Source organism: Harpia harpyja, chromosome 17 (genome assembly GCF_026419915.1).
Source record: "Harpia harpyja isolate bHarHar1 chromosome 17, bHarHar1 primary haplotype, whole genome shotgun sequence".
NCBI classification, from domain to species: Eukaryota; Metazoa; Chordata; class Aves; order Accipitriformes; family Accipitridae; genus Harpia; species Harpia harpyja.
The window spans coordinates 27,013,744-27,040,413 of NC_068956.1; the positions used below are offsets into that span (position 1 = coordinate 27,013,744).

The window sequence follows — 26,670 nt, forward strand, 5'->3', positions numbered from 1 at the left end:
ATGCGATACTGTTTGTGAAACTTAAGTTTTGTTATGTGTATATAGGTTGGAGAATAACCTGTATGTTGACTAAATGTGACATAGAGGGTGGTTCTGGTCATCCAAGTATGTGCATGTGGCTTTCTTGACAGAACAGTTTTTGCATTCCAAGTTTCCCTCTGACAGCAGTATTCTCAGATGCAGTAATAGTTAACGAGGAGGCTCATATGGACAAATTTCACTGCTTCTCCTCAGTATTGTATAGCTCAAATGTACAGACAGAATCTTGTGAACATTTCTTACCTTTCTGAAAATCACCTGTATGGGTAATGTTGGTGTGTGTGATAGTTTCATGTGGTGGAATGGAAGCAGAATTATCGTGCAACTGATCTATGTGCTATTGGTTCACTATCTGTGAAATGCTGAAAGATGTGCAGAACATTTATTCTTATGGTCTCAACTGATACTCAGAGCTTACTGAGTTACACTCTTGATTTTTCTGGAGGTATAAACAGGATTGCAAGTATGTCCCTTGACAAATGTATTTTAAACACCAGTATGTCAGATTTCTTACCAGCACCAGAAAGGCAGAGTATCTCAAAGGCATCCCCTAAAGAAGCCAGATGAATATGTCAAGGTGAGGTAATGTATGAAATGAGTCTTCCTTCACCAATGGTGAACTTCATGGGCTTTTGTGCGCTTTGCAATCTTGCATATTTCTCCTTGAGTGTTGTTTGTAGTAATTAAATTACCATGCTTTATTTTCAAATCTCATCACTATTATTTCAAAGTAGTGTGCCTTCACACAAAACACTGGCATTTCAGGTTAGTACTGATTAGTGTGAGTATTCTGTCTGAGCAACTGAGTTCACTTTTTAATTTTTTTATCTTTGTTGCAGTCATAACATTAGCAAGAAGGGTGGGAGAAGTCTGATTTCTTGAGTTAGGTCAATACATGGCACTTAAATTTTAATCTTGCTTAGACCATGCCTTTAATGTAGACTCTAGGTATTTTTTTGGCTGCATTCTTTAGTAAACTCTATTCAAATCTTTCTGAAGTATAGGCTGTCAAGGCATGGACATAATCAATAAAGACAATTTTTGTAGGCTTTATTAAAATCTAGAGTCTGTAGAGAATGTGTGTATCATGGCTTTTCAGAAGCTTTGGGCAAGTCTTCTTGGGGGCAAAGAATATATTATAATACTCTTATGCTAAAGAGTACTGTTTCCTAAATTCATATTTGTATTCTGGAGGAGAGGGAAACGACCATCTTTTTAGACAGCACTGTCAGATTTGTGATACATTGAGTTTAGTTTACTTCATCTTGGATTTATTCTTGGACATGATTGAGTCAACACTCGACTGAAGATCCTTTACATAGGATATATAAGTATTTCAAGTTTGTCAAAGCTGAAGTGAGTGAATTTTTTTTTTAAATGGAGACTGTCAAGAAAATGTAACAAGAAGTGTTAGCAGCTTCTCTAATGTAGCTAAACTTCATAGTGTTTGATGGTGACCGTTAGTATGTGAGAAGGTTTCATCCTTTGAAGGTTAAGGTGAAAAGGTCATTGTCAAAAACTTAATGGCTTTTTCTCAGACTTGATGAAACTTAACCTCTATTCTCTGCACCTGTTTTTCTCCCTGCTTCTCCTCCCAACTAAAAAAGTGTTATCTTTTCACAAAATCCTCTACATCCAAGCTGTACATCCAATACTACGTTTCTGATTTTGTGAGTATAATGACATCCTGCCTATTTGCAGCTCCTTCTATGCATTCTTTTTCCATTTCCTTAAGAAATTTTATTTTTGTAGAGCAAAATAAATTACTACAGGACTGGAAATGTTTAGTAAGGGTATTAGGTGAAAACTGCCATGTTCTTGTCCAACCAAATTTAAGTTCAAGCCAATTTGAATGACTTATTGTACTTCTTTTGCAATATTGCCTTTTTTGTAATTTCCCATATTTGCATTCAATGCTAAACACTGAGGACTGGTCATAGTCTGCTTGTTAGGTACTTGCCTTTTTTTAAGCTTTTATGTAGTACGCTTGCGTAATATGACCACCTAACAAGCAATGAGGTAGAATGTTTTCCCTAGTATGTGGCTGACAAATATATTGCAGATGTCTATTTTACTAACATAATATTTTGTCAGCCTACACTCTTTTCCACTTTGTGAAACAAATAATTACACTTTTTTTAAATCTTAACCAGCATTTCCTTGTTTAGTCATGTTTTTACTATTTTCTTTCTCCATCAGAATCTTTTGCTGTAGTCTTCCAACTTTTATCTCCTTGTCGTTTCTTTTCCTGCAGCCATGCACAGAAACAAGAAATTATAATTGTAATGCCTGCAGTCCATATTACTGAGTCTTGGGTAGAAGTATGAAAGCTGAGATCCCACAGTAACAGGGCAATTTTGTTTTTCCTTAGGTTGTTGATTGGTTTAGTGGTGAATTCTGTTATACAGTTTCTCATCCTTTTTTTTTTTTTTTTTTAAACTGGGTTTATTTCAGTAAAGATGCTGTTTCATAAATGGCAAAAAAAAAAAAAAGAGGCAATTTCATTATTGCTTTTAATCACATCTGAAAAAATGCTGAAATTTACAAGTTGGGTCACATACCTTGTGGAAGCTGCAAGTGTCTGCAACACCACTGGAGAGAGCTGTATGCTGAGATAAGTTGATACTGAATACTGTCTACTTGCTTAATTTTGGGGAGACTTTCTTTAATGAAGTTTGACAAAATCCTAGCAGCAGAAATGGGGACTTGCCTGGGATCATTTCCTTACTGACTGCAAGGGCGAGTACTATATTCTATGTAAGTTGCTTAAGGTTTTTTTTAAACAGGCATATGCTGACTTTGGTACCATGGCTTGTCTTAATGTTCTGTTCTTTATTCTTATGTGTTAGTTCTTTTCCTGAATCCTCCAAATCCTCTGTATATTGTGAAAATATCTTTTCTTGCAGTTACTACCTGCACATCTTTTAATTTTCCACAAAGTGTTTACTTAATATGTTAATAAAGAAACTTAATGTGCTTTGCCATAATTTCTAATGAAAGGTTGCAAAGTAGTGTTTCCTAATTTAAACAGGTGTTAATACTTATGTATTGACTGTCAAAGGATTGCCATTAATGAGACTTCTGTAGTGAAACCCAGTACTTTTCATGTCACTTGCTGTGCTGAGAGTGTTACTTTTGCCTTATCTGGTTCTTCATTCCAGAAGACCTTTAATTAGTGGTTTCTGTAAATTCTTCCTGTATCAGTCCTTACTATGTATAGTGGTGCCTTACAGAAATAGGAAGCCAACATGTTCTTGATACTATGAATAATACTAGTAACTTGATGTAATGATAGTTAAGTAAACAGTATAGCAATATAACATTTCTAAAAGAGAATGGAAAGTATTCATCTAGATGTTATATCTGAATCAGTATGAAAAATGACTTGGATTTACATGAGCGCACTTCGTCCAACACTCTAAAGTTTTCTATTTTACTCAACAGCAGAAAATTAACTGCCAAGTTTCAGCTTGGAGTGGCTTTTTATAGCCAAGTTACAGCAGTAGATTTATTATGGAAATAGATTTAATTTAGTGGTACTTATATAACGGAAGTGTTTAACACCTAAGTCACTTCTCACCTTGATAAATAGTTGTCAATCAGCTGTACACAGCAGGAATTTACCAGGATGTAAAGATTTTCTCTGACTGGCTTAAATCATTAAATTATTTGTGTTTTATTAATCCTGCTGAAGTAGAAAGATGCCTGCCTCTTCCACTTCTGTAAGTTGCTGAGTAATCTCTTCAGAATACCTTGTTGCGTTTTCTGTGGAAATTACAGCTTGACCAATGTCTTCATACATGCTATATTGTTGAAGCAAAGTTAGTGCTCTCAAAGTATTTGTAATGGTTTATATTTATTCATACAAGGATGTTACCTAGTGAGGGTGCAAACATAAAAAAACCCTGGATATAAATAATAAAAAGAAGTGATGCACAGTATGTTGACAGAGGAACAGAGCTTTGGAGTGAACTCTGTATTGTGGTTTACGAGACGAAAAAGATTTGACTTCCTTGCAATATTCCCTGAGACAATTTAGGGAAAATGTTCATGGGTCTTCTAAACTGTCTTGGTATTCTTGATGGAATGGCCTATGACAGTGAGAGGCCACTGGTCATATTGCTTGATAGTGGAGAACCGGTTGATGAGTATTTGCAAATCCTTTTTCTTGGCTACACTTTCTTGTCGTTGGAGTGACATGAACTGTGTAAACACATACAGTTAAATCTCTACACATTACAACTCTCTTCTGTGCCAGCAATTTATTAAATTCGCTTAGACTTCTAATAGCTCTGTGAATGTGAAGACAGTGTTATTCCCAGCAGCTCATTGTAAAATGTCTTGCAAATATGGATTTAAAAGTATAAGTGTTTGTATAGGTCAAATTTCTGTAAGCCTTCTTAAATTTTGTATACATAATTTAAAAATACTGGTCTCAAGATATAACTACATAAGTAATTATGTATAGTTCAGTGAAAGTTCTGAAAAATAAGAATGATGAAGTTTGTAAAGTTGATCACTTTTTGTAGTGATCTATGTCCTCATGTTTGGGTGCTGGATTTTAAAGAGGAGGCCATAGTAAGGCTGGAGACAGACTTGCAAGGAATATAGGAATTGATTTGCTGAAGCTTGCTTCATCTCTTGGAAGAGATTTCTGCAAAAATATTTGAAGGATTAAGATTTAAACACATGTATGGATCTCTGGAAAAAGTACCGTTGACACATGACTTCATGTATGTTAAGGCATAGTTTGTTTAATGATTAGCACAGTTAATTAAATCACTGTAGGCAATGTGAACTGTCATCCAAACAAAATACAATTAAATGGAGTGTGGTTTAAGTCTTCCTTTTAGATCATTGACTTAACATCTGTGACGATATTTATTGACCTATTAAATATATTGCATAGGTACTTAATATGCAAGATATTAATCCATGTTTTATGTGCCTGTGTGTAATCTGTATTTTACACTATTGAGCAAGTAGAGTATGCGTAGTTAAACTATTCATAAAAAATTATGTACTATATAGAAACCATCTGAATATTGAATCTTTTAATATTTAATATCATTGTCAGTAAACTTAGCTGGAACTGAGTAGCTGTCGAGTCCTGCCTATTATTTACAGAACTACTAATTTATATTTTATTTATTTGAGTTTGACCAAATTTTTGCAATGGTACTCTTTACTAATTAACTCTCTTTAGAGTAACGAATTGTTCTCCATCTATGGTCTAGCTGATAGTCATAATTTTATATTAAATACAGTCTTTTGATTTAACTTTTGTCACAGGAGGTGGATGACTTTAATCCATCTTATTTTAATGTCCAATAAATGCAACTTCTACTTTTGTTGCTTTTTCCATGCTTTAATTTTCCTGTTATCATTGGACAAAGAGTATGTATTTTGTCGTCTTTCTTGTCTCTCTTTCTTTTCTTGTATTAGTTTCTTCCACCCCCCAGTATAATTTAGTTTCTAATTTGACAAGCTTTTTTATACATACCATTTTTCAATGTACTTCTACAGATTTGCTCTTGGTTCCTGATTTCAAGTCTTTCAAGTTATAGTTGCTTCTGGTGCTTCTGTGTTGAAAGAAGCAGTGCCTAGACATCTTAAGTCTTACTTTATCTATCATCTCCTTCTGTACAAGGAGTGGAATTAATATTTTAAATGCTATATTAGCTTAAGATAGTTTACTTTCTTTGTAGTTTTTGAAGACTTAACTTATAGTACTGCTTAACATAGCTAAAGCTTGATTGAATCATGATTTTTATTCCTGTGTATTAATATTAGCATTTGTTTGTTATATATTTGTTGAAGTTTCTTGTTACATTTATCTCATTTTTTTTTGTTCTTGTATAACAGCAGAAACAGTGCAGATATTGCCAATTAGTTAATAAGCTTACATTCTGGCTGGTGCAAAGCATCTTAGTGTCTGGAGTGTTTTCTTGGCTTAAAAAATGTATCCATGTGAGCTTTTTCCTTTTTCTTTCTGACTGAGTGTATGGAATAATACAGGATTTCTGAAAACATTGTGGAGAACTTCTAAAGTTTCAGTTGTTAAAAATTAAAAAAAAAAAAAACCAAAACCAAAAAACCCCAAAACAAAACAACCCCCCCGTCAGCTGAGTCTCTTGTTGAATCTCAAAGAAACTTTCGAAAGAATTGCCCCTTTTCAAAATGCTTGACATTTTCCAGCGTGTTCCACAAGACAGTGCATCTTTAAAAACAAATTTTAAAAGCTGTTTGAAGTTCAGTCGTTGGATATCACTTCACTGGTTTATGGTTTTTCATGCTTGAACATGTTCTAGATACAGCTGGCCTCAAGGCTGCTGTTCTTAGCTGTCACTGTCTTCCTTTTCCCTGACGGAAGTTAACTGAAAGAGCTGGTGTAACTGTTAAGTGAAATCATGGAGACTTTAATTTGGCTAGAATCAGGTTAACAAACAAACAAACACCCAAACCAAAAAATCCTAGATCCTACTAAGGGTTCAACACAGATTTTTTTGACAGAGCTAGGTATGCCCAGCTATACTGGCAGTCCAGAAGAGCAGAAACTTCTAGCAGTGGGATATAAGAAGCTAATTCCTTTTTATTTAGGTAATAGTTGAAGTGATAACTCTTTTACAAGGGGGTAGTTTAGCATTGAATTTTCTCTTGTTGAATGATATGTTTTGGTTTTTACTACTTCTTTTAAATGATTCCCCCCCCCCCAAGTGAAGCTTACCATTAATCCTAAACAACTTTCAGGAGTGATCTGCAAATTTGTATTACATAGGAAGTTTAAAAGGTTTATTATTCTTTGTCCCTTATGGCCTAAGTAATAGGGTATTTCACTGAACCTCTTCAAAATTAATTTTTGGTCCTATAAGATTAGATGTATTAATTCTATAGAAAATTAATTCCTATTTAGTGTTTTCTACAATTCTGAGAGGGACAAGTTATTATGTACCCTATTATGTAACCTTGGCTGGCTGCTAGGCATCCACCCAGCTGCGCGCTCACTCCCCCTGCTCAACAGAATGGAGGAGAAAATAAGATGAAAAAAGCTCATGGGTCAAGATGATACAGGGAGATCACTGTGATGGTGAGATGGTGAGAAACAAAGACAAAACTAAAGATACCTTCTTCCCAACCCCCCTTCTTCCCAGGCTCAACTTCACTCCTCCATTTCCAACTCTTCTACCTTCCCCCTTCCCTGTCAAGCAGTTGCAGGGGAGATAAGGAAGAGGGGTTGTAGGCAGTTCATAACCCTTCATCTCTCCCACTCCTTCCTCAGGCTTTTTTCCCCTGCTGCAAAGTGGGTCGTAACCAAGGGCTGCAGTCTTTCACAAATGTCTCCAATGTGACTCCTTCCCACGGGCTGCAGTTCTTCAAGAACTGCTCCAGCATGGGCCCTTCTCATGAGGTTCAGTCCTTCAGGCACAGACTGCTTCAGTGTGGGTTCCCTGTGGGGTCACAGGTTGTGCCAGCAAACCTGCTCCAGCATGGGCTCTTCTCCACAGCCTGCAGTGTGGATATCTGCACTGACGTTGTCCTCCATGGGCTGCAGGAGGACAACCTGCATCACTGGTTTTCTCTATGGGCTGCAGGGGAGTCTACTACAGTGCCTGGAGTACCTCCTCTCTGTCCTTCTTCACTGACCTTGGTGTCTGCAGGGTTGTTTCATTCACATTTTTCTCACTTCTCTCTATCATAGCTGCTGTGCAGCATTTTTTACCGTCTCTTAAATATGTTATCACAGAGGTGCCACGAGTGTCACTGATGGGCTCAACTTTGGCCAGGGGTGAGTCTGGTTTGGAGCTGGCTGGAACTGGCTCTGTCTGCCACGGGGGCAGCCTGTGGTTTCTTCCCACAGAGACCATCCCTGCAGCCTCTCCTGCTACCAAAACCTTGCCATGTCAACACAATACAGATGTTGAATTTCAAACCCAGACGTTGGATGCCCCTCAAGCTTAAAAGCTTGGTTGCATGTCAGTTGGACATAATCAGCTGGACAGTTCAACTTGACCATAATATATGAGTTTCAGTCTTTGAATTATTTCAAAATGTGCTCCAGATGGGACTATATCACCATGTTCTAATCAAGTTTCCACTGCAGTTCATCTGATCTGACAGCTATCCGCAACTGGAAAGGAGAGTTTTGTTCCCCAGTTCCCTTAGTTCCTGTTCCTTCCCTTGAGTTAGCTTTGATGCTTGTCACGTGCTTTTCAGAAACAATTAGGCTTGTTTCTCTGAGTTGGTGAGTTTAGTTGGTCCAGCAAAGCATCTGATGCTTTTATACATTCTCAGATTCAGGGGAGCAAGACTCCCTTCTGGTGTGATGAACTGTTAAAAGTAATTTAGCTATGATATATAACATCATCCCATCTGAAAGTTAGAATGGAATACCTATGTCAAACAGCAAGCAGAGTGAACTTGGTTTTGTCTTCTGTGTGTTTTGTGAGGAGTCCTAGACTTACTGTCATGACAGTGCATTAAGAAATATAAATAAAGGTGGTATTGTATTTTCCTTGGAGTATTAGAAAAAGTTACTTCAATGAGTTTTGTTCTGTCCCAGCTTTCTCATTATCTGTTTTTACTACTAACTGCAAGTACATAGCAGTCAGTTCAACTGTTGTGTATATGTAGGTACAGAGAAGATGACAGAAACTGAGTTGGCTTTTGTGTACCTATTGAAGTGCATTGCATATCATGCCTGTTGAATGATGTCTGATTATGTTCATTTTTCTCATATTTTCCCCATTTCCTAAAATAAAGATGCATTATGCTGTATGTGTTCTTGACAAAAATTACTGAAATGTCAATGTTAACTTTTTGTTTTGTAAAAGATTAGTAAAGATGAGCAAAATCTGTTGTTACTGTGAGATGTGGACCAAAGAATACAAAACATGTTGGGATATTTTCTGGGGGAGGGTGGATGACTGTATTTCATGTTCCAGTTCTCCTTCAGTGTAGAATGACCTTGGCTTAGGCCAGGAGGACTCAATTACGGCAGGTTACACCATCCTATTATGAAACATGCTTCTAGCCCATCTCTTCTTGTGCATTCTGGTTGATTTTTTTTTTTTTTTTAATTTCTGATGTTATAGTTCTGAGAAGTTTGAAGTGTACATAGATCCTGTGTGTACAGGAGGTCAGTAGGAAGAAAGTGCCTGACTTGGAATTCACAGTTCAGGAAAGTCATGACTATGAGGAAGTGTTTCAAAGTTTTAAATAAATAAATAAAAATATCAAGGCAATGGCAAGGAAGTTTTATTTCGTTTTTTGCATTCTTGACTTGTAACTGTCCTGGTACAGCCTTTTTCTAAAATTCTAATAATTTCTAATTATCCTAACACATGCTGTCTAGGTTTTTTTCACTGTCTTTTGTATTAATTGCTTTTAAGTGAAGCTTTTAACTCAGGTTCCTTCTCTACATTAGTGGAACTTTGCATAACTTAGGATGGATTAGGTGGCAGTCTGCACTTGCATCAGTTTAAAGGGACTGAGAATCATAAAATCATAGAATTGTTGAGGTTGGAAAAGACCTTTTAAGATCGAGTCCAACCATCAACCCAGCACTACCCTGCCCACTAAACCATGTCCTGAAGTGCCATGCCTACGCGCTTTTTGAACATCTCCAGGGATGGTGACTCCACCACTTCCCTGGGCAGCCTGTTCCAATGCCTGACAACCCTTTCAGGAAAGAAATTTTTCCTAATATCCAACCTAAACCTCCCCTGGCACAACTTGAGGCCATTTCCTCTCGTCCTATCTCCAGCCACCTGACAGAAGAGACCAGCACCCACCTCACTACACCCTCCTTTCAGGTGGTTGTAGAGAGCGATCAGGTCTCCCCTCAGCCTCCTCTTCTCCAGACTAAACAACCCCAGTTCCCTCAGCTGCCCCTCGTAAGACTTGTGCTCTAGACCCCTCACCAGTGCCCAGTACAGGGGGACCATCACCGCCCTGCTCCTGCTGGCCACGCTGTTTCTGGTACAGGCCAGGATGCCGTTGGCCTTCTTGGCCACCTGGGCACACTGCTGGCTCATATTCAGCCGGCTGTCGACCAGCACCCCCAGGTCCTTTTCCACCGGGCAGATTTCCAGCCGCTCTTCCCCAAGGCTGTAGCGCTGCCTGGGGTTGTTGTGACCCAAGGGCAAGACCCGGCACTTGGCCTTGTTGAACCTCACACAGTTGGCCTCGGCCCGTCGATCCAGCCTGTCCAGATCCCTCTGTAGAGCCTTCCTACCCTCAAGCAGATCAACCCTCCCTCCCAACGTGGTGACACCTGCAAACTTACTGAGGGTGCACTTGATCCCCTCATCTAGATCATTGATAAAGATATTAAAGAGAACTGGCCCCCAATACTGAGCCCTGGGGAAACCAAGTAACTGAGTTGTTTTCATAGTTGGAATTTAGGAAGAAGATACCATTGCTTATCTGCAGTCTTTGGCTTAAAAGCTTGGCTTTATGGCATAGAGGAAAGGCTTCCATTTGGTCTGCTCTGTTCCTGTCCCTACTTCATTCTCTGTCTGCTGTGGCAGTATTGGCAAATTAAAATTAGTCATGAGTAACACTTGAACAGCGCTGCTGTTTAGACTTTTGGGGAAATTGTGTTCTGTTTAATTGTTTGGAAAACACAAAGTCCATTTAAGGTGTCTGTTCTCAGAGAGTCTAAAAATCCAAGCTGGCTAGGAGTTATTATTACCAAGTGGTGGAAGCAGTTCATCCAACAAGACAAGAAGATTCTTGGTCATATCTCTAAGTGTGAAGATCAAATACATTCAGGAATGAGGAGTTTCAGCTTTCCTCTGTTATGTACTTCTTGAAAGTTTTATTCTAGTATAGGACAATCTACCTGAATATCAAACCCATTGCTGTCTGCCGGAATATAGATTACTGAAAACAATCAAACTTTGTCCAGTTTTTTCTTTGTTTGTATGGGTTTTGTCAGTATATTTCTAGTTGGATTTTGTTTGTAAAAGTGGGACAGGTAAGGTAAACATAAACTAGCTAAACAACATTGACCTCTTAATTTCTTTCCACAGTTTTAAAATTGTGAAATCATGGCTCATTCAAAGACGAGAGCCAACGATGGAAAAATCACATATCCTCCAGGAGTCAAAGAAATCTCTGATAAAATATCTAAAGAAGAGATGGTGAGAAGGCTAAAGGTTAGTAAGCAAGTAACTGTTTGCAGATTGAAGTTTCTCGCATACAGCGTTCAATGATCCTATTATTATATTTTCTATCTGAAAGGATTTGGGGGGGGGGGCTTTGCCTTTTCTATGCTCAGAAGGAGGAACTTGTTGGCTATTGTGTCTTCTGTTCTACCACTTTCTTGAAGTGACTGGTCCAAAAATGTTTAAATGAGTTAAAGTCACAAATGGAAATAAGCTATATTAATTTTAAATACTACTTAAATTGTATTTTAGCTCCAACAGTAAGTCAGTACTTTTAGAGAAGAAAATACTGGAAAACATGAAGAGAGAGTCATAATTTTGGAAATCATATGAGTGCCTCAGAATACATTCCTTTTATGCATTTGTGCTCTTTGGGTTGATTGTAAAACCCTTTATTCTCATTATTTTATCCTCTATCGTAATGAAGGTAGTCTTTGATTATACTATGTATTTCTGTCTCCTGAATTTCTTGACCACTTTATTTGGCCTAACTCTACAGAAAGGTTGGAGAGATTTGGGGGATAATTATGTTACTACAGTTCTTTGTCTACCCATGTACTCTCACAAAAAGGCAGGCCTGTTAGTATTTTGCAGAAGGAATGCCTGCAACTTGGGCTTGCCCTGTGAAACGGGAGGGAACAGATGTGGGAGAGGAACCTTAAGTATTCTAACAGCTGGAAGAGCTCAATTTGGAGTTTGTTTTATGAAGAAGTAGTTTTAAGTCAGTTGGAACTACTGCTAAATGAACAAAAACCAATAAAACCCCAAAACATAAGCATTCCTTCTCCCCTCCCCCCGGTAACCTGTCTGCGCTTAGGGAATTGGGCCGATAGACTTTAGTCAGTACACTGCATTCCAGTATGTTGAATAGAAGACATTTATAACTTTAGGTATGAGTGACTCCTAAGAGAAGATATTATTTGTTAGCACTTGCATATTTTTTTCAGCTTGTGAAAATGCACACAGTTCTTACTGATACTTTTTTCTCCTATAGCTTCATTTTTGGTCTTGAATGTCCAGTCCCTTCTATTCTGTCGTCTTGATCTGTCTTGCAGGACAAGTGTACTTTGCAGGATGTCCTGTATTTCCTGTCAGCTCTTTATTCTGGCTGTGCATTCATTGGTACGCAGGCAGCGGGAAAACCACACAGTGTTTCTTTTAGGAAGGATTGGATGATCTAGGCTACAGCACAAGTGTATAGATCTACAGCACAAACACAGTTTCAGGTGCTAAAGAACAGTAGTTGATAAATAAAAGTAAACTATTAGCCTCTTCATTTCCCTGACTGCCAAATTCATGTAAATATTAGGAAAGAAGCATTTTTTGGTGGAATTTATTTAATTTACACAAGCAGATAGTCTGCTGTTTGTTAATGACAATATTTTTATACAAATACAAGTTATTGGGAAAACTGAGAATAAAGTGAAAAATATGCACAGTGAATTTATATATTAGCATACCATACCTCACAAATTTTATGTATTTCTGATCCACGCCATTTCCAAGTTGTAGCAGATTTGGAAAGGAGATAGAAACTAAATGGTTGGAGTTATGAACTAGCACTAAAGACAGAAAGAAGCTGATAAACATTTGAAGAAGGTGATAAACATTTGGAAATGATGAATAGTGTGAGAACAGCATTTTTTCCACAGTTTCTCTTAATACACAAGGACAGAGGCATCATCTAATGAAATATATTAATTTTAGACCAGCAGTCTAATAACATATTTTTCCATAAGGTACATAACTCAATTCCAAAGCTTATTACTGTAGAAGGATGTAGGAAAAATGGAATGGGTTGAAAAAATACGGGCCATATTTGGAAGATGAAGCTCCAGGAGTATTAATCATGGTGGTCTGGGTGCGATTTCAGGTTCGGGAATCCTCTAACCTAGTGCTTTGCAGGAAGCTAGAAAGGTATGCTAGGAGAACTAGCTTGTTTTTCTTTGTTTTTTCTTAAACATTGTGACAGATTGGTCTGGAGACAAGATAACTGATTTTTGTTGTCCTGAGCAGTATGGAAGTTCATGTTGTCATGGAAGAGAAACTGCAGGTTCATTTCCAGAATAGACAAAAACCATACTTGGTGCAGTAACTCTTGTGACACCTGAGTATTTATTCACTAGCTTGTTAATTATATAAATCTAAATACTTTCTATAGAAGTGAAAACAGTTCTGTGTTTAAAACTACTTTAATAGTGTGTAAGGGCACCAGTGCACTTCAAATGGTTCATCTTGTGTCTGACTGGGGAGGACTTTATTTTTCTCTCAATGGAAATTGTATGTGTGCATAAGCTACTAATCTTTGCCTTTTAGTAAAGAATTCTAATATGCTTGAAAACGTTACAGCTGCTGAGATCCTAATTATGCAAATGTCCTCTTTTTTTTTTTTTTTAAGGTAGGATTTGTTGCCAACTGACCAATTATAGTACACTTTTTGGAGGGGGAAATAAATAAATAAAACAAACTATAGCAAAGTAAAATAATTTTGTAGTGCTTTAGGGTTTTGGTGGTTGTTTTTGAGGAACTTCACTGACATCGTTATTCTTGGAAAATATCTCTTCTTGTACTGATGAAATAGATGGGAGTTTTGACTTCAATTCTCAGGATTGTGTAATTAAGTCTTTATTACCATTTTGTTAATTTTAACAAGAGCTGAACTCTTTACAATAATTCTTCCTCTGTGATTCAAGTAAGAAGTTGGAGAAAAGCATAATTGCTTTGTTTTGTCAATAGGTTTTTCTCCTCCAAACATTTTTTTCTCACCAACTAGCAGTTCCTAATCATGTCTTTTCTCGCTTTTGTTCTATTTAGGGTGTTAAATACTTGGTGTCCCAGGCTTCTTTTCTTTTTCTTCCATAACTTTAGTATACTGGTTCCTAACAACAATAATGGGCATTTTAGTCCTGTTGGATAACATGCATGCTGCTAGGCTGCACTGGATTTATATAAGCTTCTGCTGAAAATGTGTGCTCTGCTTCTGGGCAGCACAGGGTGTAAACTTGTCCTCAGAGCAGTAGTAGAGAAAAACCTGAAACTGAAAGAGAATAGAGGGAAAATAAATTGTAACCCTAAATACTTTAGGGAGAAATAAATATTTTGAATAAAGTCTTGCTGTTTTCTGATTTTTCAGTGAATGGCTGTAACAGTGAATGCTGTTGTATTTTTTGAATTGGCCGACTTGATTATATGGTTTCTTAAAAAGATATGTGAAGTGGTACAGCTAGACTTTCCGTAACTCTGCTGAGACTGTGTGTTGGGACAATTGATAGAGGACTTGACTAGGTCCTTCCTGTACCCTGAAAAATAAGACACTGGTTACTCAAATAAGTACTACTGCATTGCTAATAATGCTTCTAACAGAAGTTGCACAAAACCAGAAGAGGAACTTACAGTAAGGACCCTGTTACACAGAATACTTCATTTTATGTACTGATATCTGTCTGTCTTTTTAGATGGTTGTGAAAACTTTCATGGATATGGACCAGGACTCTGAAGAAGAAAAGGAGCTCTACCTAAATCTTGCTTTACACCTTGCTTCAGATTTTTTCCTCAAACATCCTGATAAGGATGTACGTTTGTTGGTAGCTTGTTGTCTTGCTGATATTTTCAGAATTTATGCCCCTGAAGCTCCGTACACTTCACCGGATAAACTAAAGGTAAATTGAATTAATCTTTTTTTCCACACCAGGTTTTTAAACTGAATGATTGATATAATTGATTATAACTTTTTTTTTCTCCCCCTCCCCCTTTATTTCTGGTTCAACCTAAGCAATCCAAGGTTCTCACTTGATTCTGGGATAGGGTTGTTTGATCAGGTCAAATGTTCATCAGAAAGTGATATATAGTACATCTTTCAATAACTTGTAGAGTTTTGGATTTATATTGAAAATAAATATTTTATTGAACTGTCATTGGGGTTTGCAGATAGTGGTCTGTTACTTTAGAAATCTTGATATGTCTATAGCTTTTATCATAATCTCTTGCAAGATAGCTAATTCCTTCAATTGGGAAAATACCCCTGCTGTGCCAGGTAAACTACCAAGAGATGATTACTGTATTTTTATAGATAAAGGCTCTATTGAAACAAAAAGCATTTTTTTACAGAGGATAATTTTTGATGTGAATTGGAAAATTCTGCAATTACAAACATCACTGATCCCACTAGATGGAGATGGTTGATAGAGAAATGCCAGGTTTGAAAAGGCAATACAGTTCTGCCCTATTTGTTTTAGAAAAAATAAATTTTAGATTGTTTTGTGTTTTTCACTTTTTGTTTTTTTAAATAGAAATCTAACTTTCTTTCCAGCTCTCAAAATCAAACTACTTCCCTTACACAGTCTGAATCTAGTGATGAACTGAGCCTTATCGAAAATCTTGCAGGGGAAAATAACACTAAAAAATGTGTACTTTTTTTGTCTCCCTGATATAAGAGTGTGGGGGGGCTTTTTTTTGTTTTGGTTTGGTTTTTGTGTTTTGGGTTTTTTTTTTCCAGAGTAGGATAAAAATGTGGTTGTGGTGGAAAGTATATCTATTATCACTCGAGAAGAAATCACTCAATTTCTGATCTGGTGGTTGCACCAGAAGTGGCTTCATACGTAGGGCAAACAGTACAGTTCCAACTGTAGTACTTCCTTTGTTACCAGACGTGCTGGAGAGATACTGAGGGATTTCTGTTAGCTGTTATTTTCTTAATTCTGAATTGTTGCACCTCTGATTACACGCTATCTAGTTACCTTACTTACTGATTACACGCTATCTAGTTACCTTACTTACTGATTACACCATCTTCAGCTGGAGAGAAACATTAGTCTTCTCTACTGTGCTATATTTAAGTCTAGTTTTGAGGCATCCTGGTTTCTACTTCAGTTTTGAGTATACGTTTTCCTTTGCTTGTTAGGCCTAGAGGTTTTTCTCTCTGAGTTGGGCTAACAAATCATAATATTCCTTCTTACAGAATTTGATCTATCAAATGCTACTAAGTTTCAAATTTTATAGTACATAATATTGTAAGGTTTACATTACTATCTCATACTTGCAGTGTAAGCGTATTACTGCTACTTGGATAGAGCTCTGAACAGACTAGGAACTTGCACTGTCAGCATTCAGTTCTGTAATCTGTGCAGACTTCAGAATTCAGTTTCTTGATGCAGATTTCTGAACACATTTTGAGAAGTAAAGAAAGGACAAACAATAGAGATCTTTGCGTAGGTCTATTGAGATAGGTTTGCAAACCTGTTTCCACTGAACACAGCTTTTGTGGTTGCAGGACAAGCTCTGATACAAATGTTGAAGAGTTCCCTCCACTTTATGACAGAGGTAAGAGGAAGAATGCTTCCTCTTGGGTTATACCTTGGCACTATTTTTACCCAGTATTTAATATCATATCCATACTGCAGCTTTGAGTTTCTTCTGGTATGTTTAGCACCAAAGTTAAAGATGGCAAAGCGAAGTGCTGAAAAGGATAATTTTTTGAGGAGGAAAACCTAAATTTTAAGTTTTTGCCCTTGCTTCAGACTCTTGGATCTCTGTAACTTACACATCGTGCAAGTGAGATACTGAGAGAAGGGAACAGAATTTCAGGTTTCCCTCTTTTATGTGTATCCTCAGGATAAATCTTACCTTCCTCGCTAAGTGTTGAAAGAGCTTTGACAACAGGGATGGAAAATGCCATGAGTAGGCTAAAAGCAGAACTGGAGCAGGATTGTTCTTCTGAGATCTGGAAACTTCTAACTTTAAGTCTTCCTCAGTCTGGGGGAAGCCTAGGGTTCAAATCTAATTTTCTGGGGGGGAAATGTTCTAATCACTGGTATGTGTCAAAGAAAACCGCTTGGACAAATGGACTGTCTGCCTGACTTGGCTGAAATGGAGATGTTTGAGGGTGCATGTGGTAGCAGAACTTCAACTATCTGAACGTGTTCTGTAGTGAAAGCCATGGCTCTGATGCTTACTGAAGCCATTATATGGTTAACTGGTATCAAGACAACAATCCACAAAAAATACCAATGTTCTTCCTAAAGTTGAAGTATAAGCACTTTTGGTTTTAGAGTCTGCGTTCTAATGTAGACTTGCTTTATGGAGTCTGATGTGATGTGATACCATATTGTCCAATTTGTGAAAGTGTTGCAGTTTCTTAGCTGTAGCCAAAGTTTATTTTATCCTGTGTTTTGTGTTTGTAAATGCATGTTCAAAAAGTATATTCTGTATGCTCAAAAAAGGGAAGAACTTTTGGTCGTATTACACTAATTAAAAATTAGTAAGTACTTTTGAGTTTAGTCTGTCTTGCTTCCATTAAAACAGGAATAGGAAAAAAAAAATAAAATTAGGAGTAAATTATGACTTTTTCAAATGATGCCGTTATTATTTGTGAAGCATTCCGATGCTAGACATATTGTACATGTATGCTATTCATTAACGTATGTATTCATATACAGTACAGTGATGAGTAGTTAGGACAATTAGTTTTGGTCTCATTGGGGTCTTTGAATCACATTCAGTAAATAAGTGTTATGTACTGAGCTGCAGGATAAAAAGTAAAGGTATTTTGTTAAATGAACGGATTGAGATTCATCTAATGATAATTACACCTAGGGCATGATGTCTAAGATGAAGTAATTTTTATATTTGGCATTGGTCATTCTCCCGCTTGGTCATGCTCGCTTTCTTCTTTAATTGCATCTTATCCTTCACGGAGAATCAGTTTGTATGTCTTCTAAACCTCACAGCATCTTCTGGTGTACCAGTTTTTCAGATGATGGAACTCATTTTGGGTGGGCTTATGGCCTGCTAGTGGTTCAGGCGCTAGTTTTTAAGGGGGGGATTCTTCAGACTGGCTTTTGCCTGTGGACTGAATGTTCTTTAGTGGTTGGAGTCTATTAGGTATGTCCTTTGAACTGTGTCTTTTGGTTTAATTTCAACTAAAGAGTCTAGTTCGTGTGTTCTGTAACTGATCTGAAGAGTGAACCAAACAGTGATTCTTATGGTCATCCTTACTTAACACTCCAAAGGCACATTCTTGATCCAAATGCAAACATTAATGTAGCTGTATCTCTGAACAATGTGCTTGCTGCGCTTTATTGCAAGAGACGATGATGTCACATGTAATCTAATTCTTGTTTTTACCTAGAACCCCATTAAGTGCTCAGCTTAATGATTATGGCTGGATTTTGTGGCTGTAGCGTTAGAAAAAAAGAACCCCATTCTCATCTTTTGTCCATCTCGTTATTCTGGGGGTCAGGGGGGGAATGGTCCTTTGAAAATGTTATAGAAAAGCTTTTTAGACTATTTCTAGGATAATTTTTTCAGGGTTAACTGTAAGGCTTTCTTGTATTTTTTATGGCAACTTTACACCTTTTGGAATTTATTTGATTTATATCTCGATTGTTAGTTGAAATATTATAGATACAGTTGAGGTTGTGAACGCTGTTTCTGGTGATGTGTACTTTTGAATATTTTGATTTAATATAGTAGTTACGAATTTCCATCTGTTAATTATCTGAATGTAAAAAGCATTTTAAAAAGACACCTTCCTGTGTGCTTCCATTCCTTATAACCTGCTTGAATTTATTCTGTGTGAGACTTTCTGAAGAACTCTTCTGGTGCTGAAAGTTGATAAAGGAAGTAGGAGAAACTTGATTTATTGGTCTTTGCAAGAGAAGTGTTCTGTATCAGTAGCATGATGACTGAGAAATGCACAAAAAATACAGTGTAAATATATAATAATACTCTTAGGAAAGCTGCAATTGTCTACTGCTTTTTTTTTTCCCCTTCTGTTGAAACCTACTACAGTATAAAGTAAAAAATGTAAAATTCATTGTCCTGAATAATATTTTGACTTCTGCAGCATGTCAGCCAGTTGCAGCTCTGTTTGTCAAGTTGAGTGTTTTTCTTTGGAAAAGAAAAACTTTTGTTTCCTTCAAAAAAGGTTACTTTCTCAACCCTTCAAAGAAACATGAAGCATTTTAAAATTACTCCTTGAAATTCTCCATGATGTTTTTGTAGATCATCTTCTTTTGGACGGTGAAATAATGTGCCCGTCGTTGCTGCATATTTTGTAGTGATGAATAATACTAGTAATTTAAAAGGTAATTATTTTAATTTTGGAAGTTTCATTGCAGTTGATTAACTAACTATCACTTCTTTCTTTTCAGGATATATTTATGTTCATAACAAGGCAACTTAAAGGTTTAGAAGATACAAAAAGCCCCCAATTTAATCGATATTTTTATTTGCTTGAGGTAAGCTTCATAACTTATTTCATAATAACTGTTAAATGTAATTTTTCAACTTAATCTTATATTAACTACTCCTTTATTTTCTCCTGTTCAACACAGAACATTGCTTGGGTCAAGTCTTATAACATATGCTTTGAATTAGAAGATAGCAATGAGATTTTTACACAGTTGTACAGAACGCTGTTTTCAGTAATAAAGTAAGTATTGTCACCCCCAATTATAATATATTATTGCATGGTTGAGGTCAGATGTTTCTAACCTAGGTGTTCAGTCTTATTGTGTGACTTTTAACGTTAACAAGCTTAGTTTTGTAATTCAGTTTAACTGAAGGTAGCAGTATAAATATAACAAGCTGTCAGTTTTGCCTGTTTTAATTAAACAAGACACACTGCAAATCATCTTTTTTTTTCCTAAGAAACTTACTTTGATGTTTTTTACTGCATATATTTTATTCTGTTCTTGAAATTGAATGGTGCAATATGCAATACAAAGGAATTTTGAGGATTATTGCTATAAAAATGTGAGTCAGAAAATAGTGGACACTGGAAGGTACTGCTAGAGATAAGTCTAGTCTGCCCCCCTTGCTCAAACCAGGTCAGCTAGAGCAGATTGCCCAGGACTGTAGCCAGTTGGGTTTTGAGCATCTCCAAGGATGGAGAATCGGTGGCCTCTCTGGGCAACTTTCTAGTGCTTGATCACCCTTACATTTAAGAAGTTTCTCTTTCTTATGTTTGAACGGTATGTCCTGTATTTCACCTTGTGCCTGTCACCTCTTGTCCTGTCACTGGACACCACTGAGAAGAGTCTCGCCCTGTCGTCTTTATTCCCAACATCAGGTATTTAAACATAATGATAAGTTCCTCCCTAAGCTATGTCTTCTCAAGGCTAAAAAAAGCTGTCAGCTCTCACAGCCACTCCTTCTATGAGCGCTGTTCCAGTCCCTTAATCGTCTTGGTGGCCCTTTGCTGGACTGACTTCAAGGTGTCCCTGTCTCTCTTGCACTGGGAAGCCCAGAACTGGACACAGCACTCCAGATGAAGTCTTGCTAGTGTTGAGTAGAGGGGAGGGATGGTCTAATACACTATCTTTTCCTGGTAGGGACAGATACAGTCCTCTTACTCTTTTACTACAGTGGTAAGTGAAGAGGGCATAAGATTCAGTAACATTTTGGCAAGTGGTATATGCAGCTAAGAAACTTAAGTATTTTGACTTCTAAGAAAACTTGTGATTTGATTATTATATTCCTTGTTTGGCGTCACCTCAGGGAGTACTCTGAATGGAAGTTGTGCTTTACATGAATAGTACACTAAAAATTCTTGTTTTTAATTTCAGCAACGGTCATAACCAAAAAGTACACATGCACATGGTTGATCTAATGAGCTCTATCATTTGTGAGGGAGATACTGTGTCACAGGAACTTTTGGATACAGTGTTAGTTAATCTAGTGCCGGCACATAAGGTAAGACTTAGTAGTGGCTTAATTTTTTTTTTTGTAATCGTGTTTTATTGGATGTATGTATTGAGATGTTTGGATTTCATTGAGAATAGCTGTAGCAAATGTGTTCCTATTACTTGGATCTTTATTAGCAAACAAATAATTTTTAATAGCCAGAACATTCAGTAGAGTTTCATTGCTTTGATTCACTTGCCATAAACCAAAGTATCAGTGGTCATAGTAATCTAAAAGCTCTAATGGCATATGATTTTATATACAGGCTTTTTATATACAGTCAATACCAGTAGAACTTAATATAAAAGAGACATATATCGTTTGGAAAGTTTTTAATTAGTGTAATGCTGTATCAATAGTTCAAACTAATGTGCTGCCCTAAGTGGGAGGTAAAAAGTTGCTATGACTGCTGATTTGTAGGTGGCTCTGTTGTATTTCAGAAATGTTGACTTGGTGTTATTTGAAAGCACATTGGTATGTTTCTGATGCAGCCATAGAACTATGTTCAGAAATCGTGGTGCCTGAAGAGCCCAAGTGATGGCTGTCTTTCCTCAATGAATAATGCTTTGTCAAAAAAAAAAAAGTGTCCTACAGATGAACTGGGGAAAAACTTCCGGCTGTGTATGTGTTGTGACACTTAAATGTTTAAAAAGCAAGGAAGTCTGACTTCTTTGTTCAGAAAACTACCAAGGTCCTACTGGAATTTCTTGGGCTACAGTGTAGACGACGACTTGTAAGTTGAGTATGACAAAAAAAGGATTCTGGGAAATTATCTAGGAAATGTGTACTTAGCTGGATTTCAGACAGTTCCAGCTGTCATCTAACAGCTTTTTTTTTTTTTTTTTTTTCTTTAGTGTGTTCAGGAAAGGGCTAACTTTACTTACACTTCTTAGAAACTGCAGTAAGATTAAATGGGTATTAATTAACTGAGAGATTCTGCACCTTTGGAATGCTTTTTTGAAACAGTGGTGTACATGAAGAAACTCAGTAGACTTCTCATAAGGCACTCTCTGAAGAACATAGCAAGTAGCACAACATAGTGTGCCTTACCGTAAGCCATCAATTTCAGTAAATAAAGAGCACATAAATGATATTTCTATTGACAGTGAAAGACTAAATGCTTAGTATAGATCAGTCCTTCACCCCCCACCTCCCCCACCCCCCTTCCCCCAAAATGTTTTAGCTGTGTCCTTCAAGGAATCTAGTACTTTTGTGCCAGGGCCAGACTGAAATTTGTGAGGCTAAAATTCAGATTTACGAAGTAAAGCCTTGGAATACAAGAAACAAAAGCAAGACTATGCAAAATACTTTAGTTTGTATTTTCTCAGTTGTTAAGCATCTGTTGTTTCATTGTGTCACCTGTGTTCAACTTGATGTGACTACTGTTTTTATGATTCGTGTTTAATAAATTGATTCTGAATTTAAGAACTTGCATCCTGTTAGACTGGCTATAGCATTGAAAGAATTCTGTTTTATAGTGGATTTAAAGTTATTGACTGAACATTTTAATAGGAGAAGGTATTTGAGGTTTTGCATTTTCTTCTGCTTCTGTTTTAATCCAACTTACTCTTCGGATAGGATGCTAGTTTATAGCTTGCTTTCTAACTGAAATAGTTATGTAACTTTAGACCATATTCTGAGTACTTTTACCTTTGTTTTAATTTTTTTTAACCTTTTTCATACTAATGGAAAGGAGCTTCAAATATTTTTCTATTTCATCTCAATATCTTCACAAACTGTTTATTTAAAATTTTGGAGCTTACACTGTCATCTAGCCACATTCTGTGGCTACTAATGTCATGTTGGAAAAGTGTAATGAATTCAGAGCAAGAATTTTTCCACTCATGTCCATTGAGCACAAAACAACGGGGGCGTTAAGGATAAGGTCTACCATAAAGAAGAACTATGTCTTAGCTGACCTAGGTGTTAAGCTGTGTGGACTGTGGGAAAAGGAGATTGAATAATCAGACTGGCTGCCAAAAATGGCATATTGGCAAGTGTTGGCGTGATGGTGAGGAGGGAGTCCTTATCTAGCCAGTTTCCCTGGGGACCAAAAGGATATTTTTGATGGAGTAAAGGAGCATAGATTTGTTACTAGCTCAGGTTTGAAAATGATTGGATTGAGAGATTGTTGTAGATGTGACAGTTATGTTTATAGCAAGTGACACAGGCAAGCGGTGTATTTTTAATACAGCCAGAAGGAAGGTTGTGCATGTGAGGGAATTTGGATTGCCCTTGTGAATTGAATGGCTGTATTCTAGAAAATAGTGGTAGAGCTAGTATGACTTTTGGTGTATAAACAGTTGTATTGGGTAACACTAGGTTAAAGACTTGAGGAGCTTAATCTGTGTAATTTATCAAAGGAGCAGTCTATAAGTGTATGTTAGGAACAGAAGGTTCAAACAGCTCCTTTAGTTTTGGATCCTGGATGCTAAGGACCAATGGCTGAAATTCAACATTAGGCAGATGGATGTGAAAATTACATGAATATTTTTAAGAGTTGTAGTAACTAGTTGAACAATTTACACAAAGGTTAATTCAATGCTGTTACCTCTTAAAACCAAGGTCAATATTTTTCCGAAGAGGAATGCCAGATATGGTCCATAGTCCCCAGTAGTAAGTCTAATAAGCAGTGGTGCTAGCAGGATGGCTGCAAAAACTCAGGCATGAGGAGCATATACTGGGGACATGCCATACTATCAAATCTCTGTCTACCATAATTAGTAGTCACTGAAGTAGTCTAAGCTGCTCTAGCTCACTTGAGTTTGTCATCCATATCACTTGGTCAGAGTAAAAGCCATATTGATGTAAACCTGAAGTGATACTAGTGTCAGCCACTTTCAAAACCAAGTGCGTTAGAGTACGCACGAGCTTGCTTGAGTAGTACAGCAGTTGTCAGGTAAGTCAATAAAACAGTAAACTTAACTTGTCTGACCATGTGCTCAACTCTTAATTTCTGTGATGTTTAATTATTTTTTTCTTTTGTGGTTTCTCTTTTCTTGTTTTTATGAATTCTACTGAAATTCTCTCGATTGGATTATATTGAGAGAATTAAATAAATACTGAACTAAACCCAGTAAAGACAAGAAGCAAGGGAGAGGTAGCCAATATGGAAAGGCAAGAAAAATTAATAGTTTTCCGTTCCCTTTTAATTGTCTTTTTAGATTAAAAAGCCTTTATGTCAGCACCTGTAAACAATTTTGTGTTTGTGCAATGTGTTGGAAGGCAAATTGTTTTTTACTTCCTTGAGTGTTTGCCAGAGTGTTCCATTTTCAGCCTCAGGAGTACTGCAGGGAATCCCACATTGCATATCCCACGTGCTTTACATGCTTAACTTTTCGAAAAGTGATATTGACAGTTAAATTCCTGACTGTCTCCATTAGGAAGTTGCTTAATAATTAGCGTTATCTATCTTGGCAACACTTAGCTGAGCTTTTTCCTTGTTAGCCATCCTTAAAAACCTGTTTCCCTCCCCAGCAGAACTAGAGAATCTGTTAGAACTGTTTTGTCAAGTGCTCTTGGATACAAATTCTGCTGCTATTCCATTGATAATAACAATAAAATTGAAGACCCTTTTCAAATTCCAAGAAAATAGTGTGTTAAACTGTATGCGTTTTAAGAATATTTTGCTCTAGATACAGGTTTAACATTTGATTTTACCCCCTAAAGTTATAAAATTAAGGACTGGATTGATGCTAGCTAGTTCTTTGAGCTGTGTTAAACTTGGATATTGAGAGGCAACTGGAAAAAGTAACTAAAAAAAATCAGTGGGTATGCATTTCCATCACTGCCAACCCCATTGTAACAGTACAACTGATTTTTGGCTCTGCGTATATGTAGACAATGCTCTCCAGGACAGTTTACCACAAAAATGTCTGTGCCATGCTGTCAGAGAGGTTGCCACTGCTTCCTGTCTCTGCAGTAGAAGTTTGTCAAACATTCTAGGGAAGAACAGGTCTGAGAAATGAGTTGGCAAATCTCTTAATGTCTTCTAGAAGTGCAAAAAGCTTGAAATGCTAGCAATATATACGCAAAAATCATGGTGGGAATTGAGACAAAGGAGAGAACTAATGGTTGATGAAGATGGTCTGTCTTCAAATATTATTTCTGGAGGCCTCCTAAGCATAAAAAAAAAAGTTCTCCTGTTTATTAACATTCTTTTCTGAAAGAAAACTGGAGGTTTTCGTGGGGGAAAGGTCTGTCTGCAGCATCCTGTAAGTCTGTTTTAGATGTTAAATGTAACTTCTCAATTATCTTGCAGAAGATCGGTGTTTTGCCTTTTCATGTGTGGTTCTTGGGTTTGTCCTTATTGATCAATACTTATTTCTGCTTTTTCTTTCAAAATGTAGTAATTACTAATGATTACTTTAAACAGTGTTGCCAGCTGATGGCTTAGTTTCTGCCCAGTTCAGGACTCTCAAAAGCTTATCCCCACTGGGTGCTTACATGCTTTTAGAGGCATCCTGATTAAGATTATTGTGCCCATCATGAAGGCTTTCTTAAATCATTAAAAGATCTTGAAATACGTGTAATTTTTTTTCTAAATGTATAGAAAGATTGAAGAGAGGATAATGATAGAAGAGATTAGATAAACACAGAGAAGAAATTTGTTAAATTAGGTCTTACCCTTATAAAATTTCTCCTTCAGGCAGTTTAAAGTATCTTTGTGGCTATTAAATTAGTCGAAATATAGGTTTGATGTTTTGTAAAAGATCTTTGAACCTATTTGGTAATGGCCTGGGTTGCTCCTGTTTTCATTTCAATTAAGGCAGTGCTGCTTTTTCTTGTTTCTGCTTTTATCCTGAAGCTGGAGATGGGAGAAGAAAACTTTATGTGCTTTTAATACTTCTTTGGCATTGTTATTTTCAGAAAGTTTGGCCTCTGGACATTTGAGGGCCCTGGCTATCAGCACAATTAAGTACATGAGGCATGAAAAAAATAGCTAACTTTCCTTAGTCAGTTGTCATCTGGACTATTTTTTCTCTTTGCAGCTTTTTTAGATAGAATGAAGTGTAATGTGAATATGTTACTCAGGGTTGCAAATATCTATTTCTAGCATTTATCTCGGCAAACATTAAGGTTTTAAAATGAACTGCTGTGTGAAAGATACAAGCTGAAACTGTAATTAATGTGAATCAAAACAGATCTGCCTGTTGGAAGTCTGCTATGCTAGGTCTGCTGTTCGGACTTGTTTTATGTGTAAATCAGATCTTGCTCATGATCTAGAGTTCATTCTTACCCAGGTGAAAGTAGCTTGCTTTGTTTCGGTGGAGGTGCACTGTGGAAGTCAAGAGGGATCGGAGCAAGAATCACAAGTGGCATACATTCATTGTTACGGTTATTTGTGCCTTTTATTTCCTGAACAGTCACAACTCTAGCTTAATAACAGAAAACAAATGCTACAGGTGGAAATGCTTGCGCTTTTTTTTTTTTTTTTTTTTGGTGTCAACCATAAAGAGCAATCTAGCATGCAGAACCTTTTCTTTTCTGGCGTGTGGAACGGCTGTACAATTTTATAAAAAGACTGCCAATGTTGACCCTTGTATCTTGATTAGATAAGGGAAGAGGAAATTACAAGGATGTTAGCATCTTATGTAAGCATTCGAGTAACTTTCCAGAATTGGGATTTTTATTCACCTTCTGTAGTGGCTCTGAGTAAAACAGATACTTCAGGCATGAATCTTTGTAGTCTTTTGACTTGAGTCACCTAACTTAATTCTATCAGTAGGCAAGTCAAAGACTTTGTTTTATAATACCAGAAAATATTAATCTGTTGCCA

General features: G+C 36.9%; 1 protein-coding gene across 4 annotated transcripts in view; it reads left to right on the plus strand.

Annotated features, from left to right (window-relative positions):
- Positions 1-26,670, plus strand: part of PDS5B (PDS5 cohesin associated factor B) — a 124,295-nt gene that overhangs the window by 11,988 nt on the left and 85,637 nt on the right. For 3 of the 4 annotated variants that reach the window (XM_052812212.1, XM_052812213.1, XM_052812214.1), the window contains exons 2-6: positions 11,073-11,198; positions 14,663-14,866; positions 19,358-19,444; positions 19,541-19,638; positions 20,774-20,900. In XM_052812212.1, the coding sequence (XP_052668172.1) occupies positions 11,091-11,198; positions 14,663-14,866; positions 19,358-19,444; positions 19,541-19,638; positions 20,774-20,900 (624 nt within the window). In that variant the 5' untranslated portion in view covers positions 11,073-11,090. Of the gene's footprint in view, positions 1-11,072; positions 11,199-14,662; positions 14,867-19,357; positions 19,445-19,540; positions 19,639-20,773; positions 20,901-21,386; positions 21,625-26,670 lie in introns of those variants that run through there. The other variant, XM_052812215.1, reaches the window with a different exon arrangement.